Here is a 14,544-nt window from a genome sequence, read left to right as displayed (position 1 = left end):
GGTCAGCAAAATAGAAGAATGCTTTACTGTGGTGCCCTATTAGTCATTTCCAATTTGCTGTAGCAGGGCATAAAAAAGAAATCTGTCTTAGATCCCCATTTGGCTCCTCTAGAAAACAGAGGTGCCTAAATGTCATATCTCGTTCACCCACAGTAAAAGGGAGTGTTTCAACAAATCCTTTCTAATCCTACTCTTAAACTAATTGCAAATGTGTCAAATTTGTAAATGAGAGTACTAATTATTTCAAAGACTATTTATGCAGTTGTGACTTGGTTACCGTTCATGAAATACATTTGTGCTCACTGTTTTGTGTGCTGCTTTTGTCGTTAATTCTTTTTGTAATCAAGCTGATCATAAGTAAAAGGTAAGATTAATACTTCAAGTACATCTGTTAAAATAGAAGGCTGACCAATTACAATTTTTTTGTAATTTACTATGGAGTGAATATCAGTATTTAAATTAAATGATTTAAATTAAAGGGGAAACCCCTAAAATCAGATGAATCCTGAAAGAAGTTATTTCCTGGAAGATACGTTGTGTTGATTTGAACGCATTGCCATCATATATCTGAGATATGCCTCTTCCCCATCATTAAAGAGGATATATCTGGGGAAGCTTTTTCTTTTACCTTTATGAAAGTACACTCATCTTTTCAGAACACCACAGTGGTTTGGGGTTTTTTTAGGAGAAAGGATGAATGTATCAGAATTGGTGCAGAACTCTTCGAGTTTCTGGTGATGTTGTGTGTTCTCTGTAGAAACACAGTTGTTTTCTTCTTTCAGACTCCCCTCCCCTGAACCTGACCCCCCTTTATGTACAGTTTCTTCTCTGAAGTTGACCTTGACAAACCAATATACACTTGCTCTGAACACGTCCCTGTGAGAGGACGTTCAGACAGGTTAAGGGACAGAATGGGTCAAAACCAGGTTGTATGTTAAAAGAGAATTCGTACTGGATTGGAGGGAATGAACAGCATGGGAGAAGAGGATAGGGAATAAACCAGCCTTTAGATCTGTACTATGTGGCGTTGTACCTGTTCTTGTCGAGAGCGTTTGGGGAGCAGGGCTGGGATTAAGAGCACTCAGATATTAAAGACTGTGGAGACCTCCTCCTGTAATTTGAAGAGGCTGCTCTGGCTTATGCTCAACACAACTTAAAATGCAAGATGTAAGTGAAAATGGGAATTGCCCTCCCCCAACAGGTTGGTAGAATTTGGTGATTAAAAAGGCAGATGCACGCCTCCTAAAGGGCTGAAGAAACTGTGATGTTTGACAATTATGTACAAATATGTAGGGTTATGGTAAAGAACTAAATGTAAAGCTGAATGCGCTTAGGCACAAGGGGAAGTTCTCAGGTTAGTGGTGGTCTACTAATTTTATATTTGTGATTTATGACACAGGTTTTTCCAAATGTCCTGACTTTCAAATTTTTACCTAGAGCTATCCTGTTTCCAGCCTGTGCCCTGAGCACATACGCTTCTTGCAATTTTTCTTTTCTGATGTAGTGGAATTTGCTGAATCTAATCTCCATTATAGCTAATCATAGCTCCTGATTGCTGGAGGAAGGCTTCTCTACGCTGTGTTTTGTACCATGAAGGACCATCACGTAGATGTCTCCAGGAGCAGAGCTTGGAGCTTTTGCAGAGCAGTATCTTTGGCTTTTAAATGTGTTAGTTTCTTGCATGATTTCTGTCGTGTCTGGGGCACTTTCAGCCTTTTGATGGAAGAGTGAAGATGTATAAAACAGTATTTTTGAGGCTCTGATTTTCTTTTCTTGCAGGGTTCTCAAACATAAGTTCTACCACTTCCTGATAGTATTTTCAACTGTCATTAATCAGTATACATCTTATAAGGGAGCCATCTATTTCAGGGGCATTTGTGATTCCTGATAAGCTCTGAAAAATAATTTGCTTAATTCCTTAAGTTAAAAGTGGCTGTTAATGATTCTTGTTGATATCTTATGAATTTAACAGAACTGAGAAGACAAGTAATTTTGCCGTCATCCGAGATTAACATGTTGAGAACAAAAGGAAAAGTTTTTAGCTTCCGGGTTTGGAAGAAAAAGGGACACACAGAGTTCTCCTAGCTTTGCTTTATTTTGCATAGTTGTCATTATTTTGGTGCTTGCATAATGGGGTACCCTTCTAACTGCTTGCTACCTGTACAGTGGCAGTTACTTGTGACATTGGTTAGAGGTTCTGATTGTTTCCTGAGCATCTGTTCTCAAAGGAATTTAATCGTTGTTAAATCTGCTGAGTTTAAAAGTGGTTACGCAAGCCAAAAAATCAGTTATGGTATCAGAAAATTAGTAAAAAATATGGAATGGGACTAGTCATTTAATTCTTTGCTGAAATGCTGATTGCTTGCAAAATAACATTTATATGTAGCCAGGCTTGGCCCTGTGTATCTAGGGTTTTGTATTATACAACACTGAATCCTCTTTAGTTGCTGGAGAAAAGCTAATCGTGCCACTTTTAAGTAGCAGTGAGCATGATTTGGGTAATTAGCATGTCTTCTGTTGATAGATCAGCTTCTTTCCTCAAAGGATAATTCGACATGTGAAGACCAGTCTGGAACCCCGAGACCAAACACTGGGGAGAAAGGCATGGAGAGAGTCTGATCAGCAGGCCCTGCACAGGAGGATGCTGTGATCAACCAAGCTGGGCAACAGTACATACAGAATAGCTTTTCTTTGCTCCGAGTTGCGTATTTAAATGCAATTGAGAGAAATTCTGTTGTACGTCGTGCCTTGGATAGGAAGTGACGTTCTCCCTCTGCCCTTTGGTGTGGCCCTCTTGTGTATTGCCTTCTGGTGGTCTCTATCCGATTAAGAACTGTTTGCTCAGTGTGGTACACATGCTTCTGGTGTGTGGGTAGGATGGCCGGTGATGCTGCAGACCAAGCTGGTAGGGGTTTCATATATATATATAATTATGTATATACAAATCTCCCCTACAAAGATGATGGGGGGGGGGGGGGTGTGTTATGCAGAGAGAGATATGGATACAAATATAGCTGGACAAATATTTGGGCAAGTATTTTAAATCCGTGGTGTGTGCTTGGCTGTTGTACTGCTGTAAACCCAGGAGAGGGAGCAAACCACCAGGCCAGCCCTGAGCAGACCTGGGGACAGTGAAGCAACTGGAATTACTGTGCTTGAAACCCACCTTTTTTCCCTCTCCTGCTCTATGGGAAGCAATACATCGTTCTAATGCTCATACTATTTAACGCTCATGCTATTTACAGGATTTTAACCTGTGCTATATATGCAGAGATAGCACAAGCACCTTATGTGTAAATGTTAGTATAGACAATTTGGTACACTTTTTTTTTTTTCTTTCTTTCTTTTTCTAGGAATGGGCCTTAACAAAGGACAAGTCAGTGAAACATATGGATTTGTGCCTTACTGTTGTGGACAGAGCACCTGGTTCACTAATAAAACTTCAGGGCTGTAGGGAAAATGACAGCAGACAGGTTAGTATGTCGTGAAGGCACTCTGCAGACAGTGGAGAAAACAAGGGTTGTGAATGAGAATGCAAGAACACGCACTGGTAATCATATCTTCTGTCCATTCTACTCCTCTCTGTCTCACTGCTGTGTGTGTGAAGTTGGGATGAGTTGACACCTTGGCAGAGCAGCCAGAATAAGCTTGTGTACTGTGCTTTTCGTAGGCCAGTGACAATCTTTTTATGGACACGTAGAGGTTTTATCCCAACGGTGGCCTTATATAAAGGTTTCACCCAACAGCACTGATGAGTAACAGTCTTCAAACTGCCATGTCCATTTTCTGAAATAGAATATATATTCTACAGTGTATTTTTGAAAGCTATCGTTCAGTGAAGTTTGAAGGGTATGTAGTCTGTGTCTCAGTGTGGTTTGGCTTTCCTTTCTTCTTTTCAGCTATGAGCTGTTTATAACAGCACTAGACTCCTTTATTTTTATTAATGCGGCATTGTAACTTCATCTATTTCCCATGCCTGAGGAAAATCACATTTGCAGAGTCATACCATCTTTTTGATCTGGTTGTGTAACAATTCATCTCTTTCTGCTAAGTCATCAGTTCTGATTGTCTGCCTGCTTTGCTTCTGTATCTCAGTTTTTGCAGTCAGAAAACTGAAATGCTATTACTTGATAAAGGAAGAATATTCTTGCCACTTTTCAGAAAAGAAAACTAAGGAAGCAAGATTTTCTTAAGGTTTAAAAGCACAGTACGTTAGAAATGCAACAGAAAACTTTTTTTTTTTTTAACAGCCTGTATTTGGGGTTTACTCTATCCTTGGCATCCCCTTGGGCAAAGAACTTTTGGCAGCACAGATTGGTTTTCTTCTGTAAAACTGAAGGGTGTCTTAACAGATTTCTGTAAAGTTGTCTTTGGTGATTGTGCTTCTTACTTCTCTATGTTCAGAGCCGCAGTGTTATGTGGCTCTGATTTTTATTTTTCCCTTCAGGCCAAAGGTTTCACACAGGGAATGTGGTGTTGACTATATTTGAGACATGTGAAAGTACAGGAAAATGATTTGGTGTTTTCTGCATCTATTGCAGTGTATTAGCTGAGTGAACAGTTGTTTTGGCAAGGCTTGCCATAACTTACCCTTTTCCAAGGTTCATCTAAACTACATACTGTTGTTGCAGTTTTCACAGCTTTCCCAAGCACGAGCCAGGGAAGCTTATGAAGACTTCAAAGGACAGGATGTAGGACTCATCTTTTTCCTGCTTTTTCCACTCAATAACTCAATAACTGTATTTTCTCTTCCAGAAATGGGAACAAATTGAAAGCAATTCTAAACTGAGGCACGTTGGCAGCAACCTCTGTCTAGACAGCCGAAATGCCAAAAATGGTGGTCTCACCGTTGAGATCTGCAGTCCTTCTTTGTCACAACAGTGGAAATTCACACTTAATCTGCAGCAGTAGAGAAGGACTTACGAGCAAAACGCTGTTTTGATTCATAGACGTTGGGCAAAGTTTTGATTGAATTACTGATGTATTTCTTAAAACTTTCCACGGAACTTATATACCTCAGTATTCCACCTTTATCTGAAAGTAGGAGAGTGCTGAAGCAGACACCAGGGATCCAGGGGACTTGGAGCACTGCAAAGATGTCACTGGATATGACTGCAGCAGAATTCCTTCTTGGTGTGAAGACTTCAATGATTCCTTTCTGTCTTCAGTTATGTACGTGCACAGCAGATAATTAACTCTAGGAACAACTGATGTATGATTTTAAAAAAAGGATCTGAAGAAACACCTGTGGGGAACAGGGTGTGGGAGGGAGGGTGGGGAAAATTACTAGGAAAAGGTCATTTTAAAACTCCATTTGCATAGAAATCATGGTTTGTCGTTTCCAGAAACAGAAGTGTCATTTTGAAGGGGTTTTTTTTCTCCTGTGTGTACTTGGTAATTTGAATATGAACTTTTCTATGATGGACTCTAAATATAAATATAAAAAAGTATATATATTGTCAGTTCCCAATGATTTATATCAGTTTTCATCATCCTATAATTATCAACAAAGTGATTGACATACGTATAACCAGAAATCAGATTGGAATGCTATGAGAGTGAAACTTTATGAAGGTGCAGATTTTGTGCTGCTGAGTGTGATGTCCGTGCTAACACTGGATGCTTTTGCTTTGCAAACTGGATCTACTTCTTAACACTTCGCCCTCACTGGAGATCACGAAACTCAGGAGGAGAAAGAAAATAGCAAAATAAGCCAATGCATCGGCACAGATGATTGCTCGGATTGTTTATTCCTACTTGGAAATTCATTACATGTGCTCTGGATAACGTTAAACTTGTACTTGATATTTGTGTTGATCATTTCTGTAGTACTTTGTCTTTACAATACTTCTTCCTTTGTTAAAAAAAAATTATATAAACAGTGCAGATCTATCATGCAGCCATGTGGGTTCAGCACAGTTTTATTCTGGGCCCTAATGAGAAATTTCTTTCTCTCAAGCTCCCCTTTTGAGTTGTAGAAATAAGATAGAATAGTAACGTCACTGTTGACAGCACAAGATCTGAATTTTAATTTGCAATGATGAGCAGCTATGTAATATCTCTGAATTGCACTTGCTTAATTTATAGACCTACTACTGGGGAATTTTCTTCTGTTTTGTTTCTGTAAATGGAGCTTTTTGAATGGATTCAGGCTTGGCTCTGGGAATCAGCCTGGATACCAGCAGATCCTATGTGTTTTTAACCATAGAACCTGTGCGTTTTTTGCAGCTTCAGTCCAGCTGATGTCATTTTTATATTAAAATAATGTCAAAGTTAACCCCAACTTTGACCTGTCCTTTCTTATGTTTGCATAGACTATATCCTTTTTTTTATTAAAAGCAAATGCTTCAATGAGCTTTTAAACTGAGAAGCAAAGGTAAATAAGTACTAGTAAGCAAGTCAGCACTGACAAAAATTCATGAGACGTGTGGTGCCAGGAAGTGGTTTTAGTAAGGTGATGGATCTCAGAGAAATATAATGGTTGATATAAGGAGATAAAAAACATCTGCTGTACTGTAGTATGCTGGTACAGTTCCCCTCTTTCTTTGTTCCTGGAAGTAGAGTAGTTCCCAACTTATTCCCGACCCCACCCCCCATTTTCTTTGGCTGCACCTATACAGGAGGTGCAGGGGTGGTACTTTCCTGGGCAAGGTGGCTTTAACTGTGCTAGTCTGTGCCCATAAATACCTTGTGTGTCTGAAGTTGACTTGCAAGTACCTGTGTACCTTTTTGGATGGGGACGTTAAATCCAGCTTCTTCCATCCATCATCTTTTTGTTTAATGAATAATACTTCTTGCTTCTTCACAATCCACTTTCTCCAGAACTTGCCTGTTTTAGAGGCTATACGGTGGATAAACTTGTTTTTCAGCTTTTAGTTTCTCCCTATCTGTAGCCTTTTAACCTAGCTGAGAACTTGAAGAACATGATTCATAAACATAGCAGTAGTTTTCTTCATGTTCTGGAAAAATAAATGCTGAAACATGGGCTCAGTAGCAAATAAATTGTTTGAGGTTTTGAAAAACAGACTTGAAAAGAAAAAAAACCAGCAACCCCAACCACTTAGCTTCTACCGTGGAGGTGTTTCCATTTGCAACTTCAATCATAGCAAGGGTAGTACTAACTGAAATCAGCAGTTGCAACTCTGAATATTGACCTGCCACTTATATCTAAATCAGAATTGCTAGTAAAAAAATCTGTATTCCACCTCTTAAATCTAATCTCAACTGCTATCATAAAATAGGAATATTTTCACTAATTCCCCATGGATGCTGTGCATAGGGGTTTTAATATAGGAGCTGTATGTCACTTTTCTTTGAGAGAACGGACAAGAAGTGGTATCCTTTCGTTATGTTTACATGACAGTGTGCCAAAGTTACTTACTGTGATTTTAGGGGTTTTTAATGTTGAAGAAATTTGCCCATTTGAAAGGTAAGTTAAGAGCCCTTGAAGCAAATTGCGATGGAGTCTCCTGAGAACTCTTCTTACTGTCTTCAGAGCAAGAATGGTGATAATGTTTGTTTTGCAGATTTTCAAAACATAGTTTGGAAACTGTTTTTTCAGTTGGTTTGAAAAGTCTGCTGTACAGAGCTTGTACTTTGTTCATTTTATAGATGGAAACCATCCTTGAAAAATTGTTTAACTTAAATAAAGAAGAATGCTTTATAGATAAATGTGTGATGGTTAATATAACTGAGTAAACCCAGGAAGTCTGCCTGGAGCTTGTAGATTGAAGTAGTTTCCAAATGCTTTGGTTCACTTGGTCATTCCTGTTCTTAAAGTGTGTATATGTGGGTTTATATTTGCATTTATGAAAAGAGAATGTGTTTGTATTTAAACCAATATGATAGCGTTGAGGAAATTGTCTTATCACAGAAGCTGCTTTACCTTGAGCAGGGAGTTCAGGGTGCTTCACATTGAGGAGTGACTGTAGTCGCCTGAAAATATATTGTTAAGGCACTGGCCGTCCTGCCCCATTTGGCCTTATCTTCTCAAGACTTCCACTGGTCCCTCTCTTTGCTGCCAGGGACGTCTCCGTGCCAGGCATGGCAGGACCTCCTGCAGCCTGCAGGGTGGCCGCAGCAGCAGCTCTCACAGCGGGTTGGGGTACCTCTCCTCATCTGCTCCTGTGGTCTTTCTGCTTGCTCTCTGTTGTGTAGGGTAGTAACTCAAGATATTTGTGGTGCACCTGAAGGTAGATCAGATTCATCAATGATTGGATACTTCATGTTTAAAACAAAAAAGGACACTTTTTAAATGAAAGGCTTTTTAGTGGGGGGACACAAACGTGTCACAAGTGTAGTTTACAGAGCTCGCAAATGAACTTGCACTAGCACAGCTGGGGAGGGAACAAACCCTCTGGTAGGTGATGGACAGCTGTGGAAGTGTGAGGTTCTCCTACTGCTGTCAGAGTTAACGTGGGGCTGCAGTCAGGGCATGGTGCTCCATCACAGCATCACCTTGGCAGAGCTGGGCTGCAAGCCACGTGGGTTAGGGGACTGTATGATTTGCTCTGGGAGGGTAAATGGGAAGCTGGAGAATGAAATAAATAAAAAAAAATAATCTCATCTGTGATGCTTTGTCCAGCTTCAAGTCAGTTCTCTGGGCACATCGTTCTTTCTTAACTTTGTTGCATCCAGGGCTAGGATCTCTGGTCCTGGTCTGAGAAACTCAGCTGTGCTAGTTAGCCCCAAGGACTCGATCAGCTGGCACAGCCTGCAGAAGCATTTATAGGAAAGGTTTAAACAATTCCACTCTTTTAATTGTACTGACAGGAAGGTTTTTACCTGTCAGGCTGCAGGAAAGGAGAGTTTTTGGGTACAGACTTACTTGCCCTCCGTGCCAGAAATCAGCGACTAGTTGGCACCTTTCAAAAAAGTCTAAGTTGAATGAAGGAAATAGATCTAAATTTAATATTTATGGTTGCTGAAAATCAAAAGGCCCTGTCAAACTGCAATGAGCAAAAGAAACAGCCTTGCATTTGCAGATTATGTCTGAGAACTCAGGTGAGGATTCTCTGCCTTAAATGCCCTTTGACACCTGTGAGCTGCTCGGAGATACTAAAAGACAATTGCAACAGGCTTCTGGCAGTGGCCTTTAATGTAATCTAATGCTAAATGTAGAATTCTCTCCTATGTCTCTGTCTAGAGTCTCTTACGTCTTCTGCGCGTAACTGTTCTCAGTAAACTTCTTAGTCTAAGTGTGTTCTGCTGGAATGAACCATCCAGCAAATTTTGCGCTACTTCTGACCAGAACTCCATTGTTTCCATTGCCTTATACCCAAGCGTATATATATGGAAAAAAATGTTCTTATTCAGAGTCATTAATTTTCAGGCCATGCTTTTTAGCCAGTTTCTGTGCCTGGTTTTACTCTGCTTGCCTGTCACTGCATAAAACCAGATATATTTTAACCTCTTTGTAAGGGAATAGTTAGTCTTTCCTCTTTGTGGACTAACAAAAACATATTTTAAATCTTGAATTTTCAAGAAGATGCCTGCGTGCGTTTGGAAAGGAGGGTGAATATTAGGAGAGATTAAAAGGCTGTGATCCGCTTGAGGTAAGGGCTGGGGTCTTGTTTAACATGGGTCCTATGGAGCATTGTCCAGTTTCTGTCTGGGGTGTTACTGCACAACCTTAATTATTTCAAAATGTTATATTTTTGTATACAAATACCAGTGTCTACTTTGCCTTACTTAGATGCATATTAAACATAGATGGTCTATAAAATTTGTGTGGTCCTCAGTTGCAGGCATGCATCCAGCACCTGGGTCCTCCTTCCACCTGACATACAATGAATGATTTCATAGCAATAACTTGTTATAGAACACTCTAGCAAGAGGCTTGTTCCTGTACAGAATGATTTCAAATTAACAGAAACCGCTGAAAAAATAGTCTAGTATAATAAGCTGTGATTGCAGAATGAGCACAAATGTCAGGGTTCCATCTTTTGTTAGACCACACACTTTATTTACAACTTCACATCCAGTAGCTATATTAAGATTTGCTAGTAATCAGGCTTAAAAACTGGGAATAACGTCGGTCCACAGATGTTCTCTCTGTACAGCCCTCCAAGAGGCTGTCTGAATGGGTGCAAAATACCCTTTTGATTTGACTTGATTTCTTGCAGCACAGCAGCGTGTTGTTGCTCTGTGTGCAGGAAGAGCGACCTGTTGGATTTCAAGTCTCTATTTCTACGCAGCAGATGTTTTTAATCAAAGATTTTTTTGGGGGGGGGGGGGGTTGGTGGGTGGTTTTTTTTTTTTTTTAATTAAAAAGGGTCTGGAAGTAGCAAATAGATACGTTTTCTGCCATACTTGTGTCAAATAACCCTCGCCTTCTGGTGACCTGGCCATCGTGGTAAAAAGAGGGTTAGAAAATTACCACCAAGTTAGTTGTCTGCTGGTTGCGTGGTGAGCGCCGCTTCTGCAGAACACTTTTCTCTTGGCTTTGGTGCCACCTTTCCTCCTGTCCAGCAAGTTGGTTTTGAAGTGAGCGTGAGGTGGATTCCCAGGTAGCAGCTCCATGCTCAGCTGAGCCAGCCGGTTGCTGCTGAGGGGGAGAGGGATGCTGGTCCTGCCTCCCCTCCTGTGTGCTAGCCGTGGTGCCCTTCCATGGGACAAGTAAGTGAATAAAACAAGGTTAACTTGGTTTTTCTTAGTTTTTTCTGTCTATCTTGGGAGAGTTGAGTTGGCCTCCAGAAGGCTCTAGAGAGCTGGAGTTGGCACGAAGGGGTCATAACCAGGGGCAAGCGAGGGGGGAAGATGTGGAACTTCCCCACCCTTCCAGCATCAGCGAAACACAAAAGCAGCTTGCCCCGCCTGGGGAGCGGTGGGACCCAGCGCCTGCGTAAGGTATTGCTGTTCTCTGCTCCTCGGCGTGAGACTTTGGGTAGTGTTGTCACTGCCCTGGGCTGATCTGTGAGCTAGCAGCCGTTGAAAGGAGCATTAGGAATGCCTGGGGGTGAGCCAGTGTGGGGCGTAAGGAAGGCTGGGAGGAAAAAAAAAAAAAATATATGGAAAAAGTTGTTTTCGGTAGCCAAAAGCCGTTCAAGCTTGGCTTAACTAGACTGTAAAATCAAACCTTGTTTTCATGAGAGAGCCTGAGCTAAGGGGTGTTCTGTTCTGCTTTTCCAGTTTCCTGTAGTAAAAATAAAAGTAATTATTATTATAAATACTTATACCAAAACAGCCTTCCTGCTATCTGAGTCTCAAGCCAGCAACACCTGTAGTGGCAAAAGAGGAGGAAGGAGGAGTGAGACAGAGAAAAAATTTTGAAGCTGCATCAAGATCTTGGTTTCAATATCAAGCTAATGTTTGATGGGGACCTTCCTACTTGGAAGGGACGTAACGCTTCGGTTTAGACAACCTTGGGAAGGAAAGCGCTCCAGCTCGCGCGCAGGCTGTGCTTGGTGCGGTGCAGACAGTGCTGATGTTGGGCTCTGCCGGCTGGTTCCAGGCACATACGAAGCCTTTGCTTTTACTTTCCTTGTTGAACAAGTTATTTGAGAGAGGGTGGCATCTTCAGGTCGCTGGTGAGGGTCAGGGCTTCTGTCATGGTAGGAGCTACAAAAGAAGATGGCACACTTACTCATATCTTGATGTCTAGGTAGAAAAGATGGAAGGGGGGGGGGGGGGGGGGGAAAGTGAAATCGAAGAGAAAGAGGCACCGAGTGAGAGGACAGTGGAGAAGCAGCTGCAGAGCTGCAGCTTAGAGTGTACGTTGAAGTCAGTAAATTCATAGTTTCAGGTAAAACAGGATCTGGCTGTCCTGTGCTCACAGCACAAGCTGCAACATCTTCACCAGCGCTGCCTGGGCCAAGCCCTCAGCTTTCTGTCTGGATGTGACCTCTGACGAGAGCGTTCAGACTGGATACAATGTGCAGAAGCGTTTAGGACAGTGTTTTTAAAAGTAAAATTTAGGCAGTTAAACATCTCGGGAAACGTATGAGTTTGAGAATTTGGAAATCTTCAGCTGATCTAATCCTCTTCGTGTCAGCTATTCCAATGTAAGCTTTCATTTTATTAAGTGGTTCCAGGCTGAACGTCCAGCTCCGACTCCCAGCCGTTGGCTCTGTTAAGTTTCGTTCCTCAAAACATGCTTCTTCATATCAGAGCTGCCGATACAGAGATTCTGTCGTCTCAACTTTTGCCCTTACGGACTGTGCCTCTTAACCTGGCTGAGAAGCAGGATTTTTTCTCAGACCACCCTTTGCTCCAGCCGCTCTGTGAGCAGCTCTCCAGGCAGAGGGATGGTGAGGGGTGAAGGTCCTCTTCCCAACTCCAGTGAAACAATGGATGGGGCCCTTAGGGCTGTTCCTGGTGTAAGATGCCCACCGGCGCTTACCGTTCACGTCGTACTTTGGGCTTTGTATTTGTCCTGGTTTCAGCTGGGATGGAGTTAATTTTCTTCTTAGCAGTTGGTGCAGTGCTGTGTTTTGGCTCTGATGTGAGAACAATGTTGACAGGATGCTGATGTTTTTAGCTGTTGCTGGGTGATGTTGATGCTAAATCAAGGACTTCTGGGTTTCCTGGGCCCTGCTAGGGAGAGGGCTGGAGGGGCACTTGAAATGGGGAAGGGACACAGCCAGGACAGGTGACCCAAGCTAGCCAAAGAGGTATTCCATACCATGGGACGTCATGCTGAGTATATAAGCTGGGGGAAGAAGGAGGAAGGGGGGACATTTGGCATTATGGTGTTCGTCTTTATGAGTAAGCGTTATGCGTGATGGAGCCCGGCTTCCCCGGGGATGGCCGAGCACCTGCCTGCCCATGGGAAGTGGTGAATGAATCCCTTGCTTTGCTTTGCTTGCGTGTGTGGGTTTTGCTTTACCTATTAAATTGTTCTGATCTCCCCCTTGAGTTTCACATTCTTTTCTGATTCTTCTCCCCATCCCTCTGGGTGAGGGGGAGTGAGCGAGTGGCTGCGTGGGGCTGGGCCCCCGGCCGGGGTTAAACCAGGACAGTAATACAGCCAGCCAGCTCTTAGGCAGTGCTCCGAGGGGTGGTGCATCCTCCCTGGCATCCAGCAAACCCAGCATACCGAGATAAATCAATGGGTTTGATTATTTGATATGTCACTTGCAGGTTATAAGACAGGATTTGGGGTTTTTTTATGAAAACAATAAACAAAACGTTGCCACACGTCCACGGGCGGTGCAGGCTGCTGATCTGAACTGATACGCTTGACGGTCTGTTGATTTGCTCAGGGAACACCCCAAAAATTGGTTGTCCACATGGGATCCCTGACCTGCTGTGGTTCTGATTTCTCAGGACAGGGTTATATGCTGGAATAGATCAGAGTGTTCACGCAGCATGCTGGAAAGTCTTGAGACACACAGGGAAAGTGGAGTAAGGGAAGCAGACATAACTCAACTACAAGCTGAGCAGCATGGAGCACATGCTGTGGCCCACTTTCTTCCCCTGTAATTTGAAGTCCTTTATCAGCAAGGAGTAGGAATTGTCTTGCTCCATCTGCTTTGAGCTGGAAAGGCACAGTGACGGTACAAGAAGAGGTTAAATCATGAACAGTAAGGAGAATATGGATAGGGAGTTAACTCTTGGTTGTTCTTCACAAACAACGAGTGAGAAGGCAAAAAAGGAGGTTTTCAGGTACCAAGTTTAAGACAAAAGTACTTAACACTGTTAAAAAATACTCCATGGATGTGAAATCCCTTTTAGTGAAAAAAAGGGCTGTAAAACGTGAAAACATGTGAAATGTAGGAAGTCTCTAAGTCAGAGATTGAGGGGAGCTTGGAGGGCAGGTGGAGGAAATATTACTCGGTGTTAATCTCATTCCTTTGATTGTCTCTTAGGCACTTGGCTACCGGGTTATCTTGTCCCTTGGTCCATGTTGGCTAACAGTTTCCAGCTGAAGTGCCCCTGGTAGCTGATACCTGAGGCCGGACAAGCGTGCGACGCACAGAGCATCTCGGAGAGCAGCAGGCTGGGTGAGCACCCCGGCATCGCCAGGAGTGCGCGAGGCGGCGCTGCCGACTGAGCACACCCAGGAGCAATGACCAGGCAGCTGATATTTAATATGCTAGGTGGAGAATCCCATCTCCAGCTGTCATTTCAAACTACCTGTTCTTTTTGCTACAGCTTACTTACAAAGTGGCCTCCTTAACCTCTTGCATAACATGCAAAAAGGTTTTTGGTTGATTTTGATATTACAATGGCAAACGGCTGCACAAAGTTTTAAATTTCAGACTTTCACTTATGAAAAAATGAGAAGAGATCGGGAAATTATTTTTTTTACTTTATTGTGAATAGCAGAAGTCTAGCACCTTCAGGGATCAAAGTCTACGTGCCATTTTTAAGAATTTCCTTTAAATCCAAATCTGCTACAGATATAAACCCATAAGAATCAGCATTATCAATAGCCTCTTAGGTAGAAGATGGCATCTCTGATATTCTGGTGTCTCTCTATCGCAGTCCCCAAGGACAGCCTTTGAAAGCTTCTGAAGAAAAGAAGTTTTTACAGACTCCTGAAAACGCGCCATAGGATTTTCAGTTAGCCTGGATGCAAGGTCCTTGGTGCTGCATCTGAAT

At 42.3% G+C, this 14,544-nt stretch overlaps 1 protein-coding gene across 1 annotated transcript in view; it reads left to right on the top strand.

Moving 5' to 3' along the window:
* The window catches only part of GALNT2 (polypeptide N-acetylgalactosaminyltransferase 2), a 98,784-nt gene extending 91,113 nt beyond the window's left edge, over positions 1–7,671 (top strand). The window contains exons 15-16 of the mRNA XM_056343543.1: positions 3,354–3,473; positions 4,756–7,671. Coding sequence (XP_056199518.1) covers positions 3,354–3,473; positions 4,756–4,911 — 276 coding nt within the window. The 3' untranslated portion in view covers positions 4,912–7,671. The remainder of the gene's footprint in view (positions 1–3,353; positions 3,474–4,755) is intronic.
* The last annotated feature ends 6,873 nt before the right edge of the window (positions 7,672–14,544 follow it).

This window comes from Falco biarmicus, chromosome 6 (assembly GCF_023638135.1).
Source record: "Falco biarmicus isolate bFalBia1 chromosome 6, bFalBia1.pri, whole genome shotgun sequence".
Taxonomy (NCBI): domain Eukaryota; kingdom Metazoa; phylum Chordata; class Aves; order Falconiformes; family Falconidae; genus Falco; species Falco biarmicus.
Note: the sequence above shows the minus strand (reverse complement) of the source record. Positions and strands in the feature narration are given on the sequence as shown.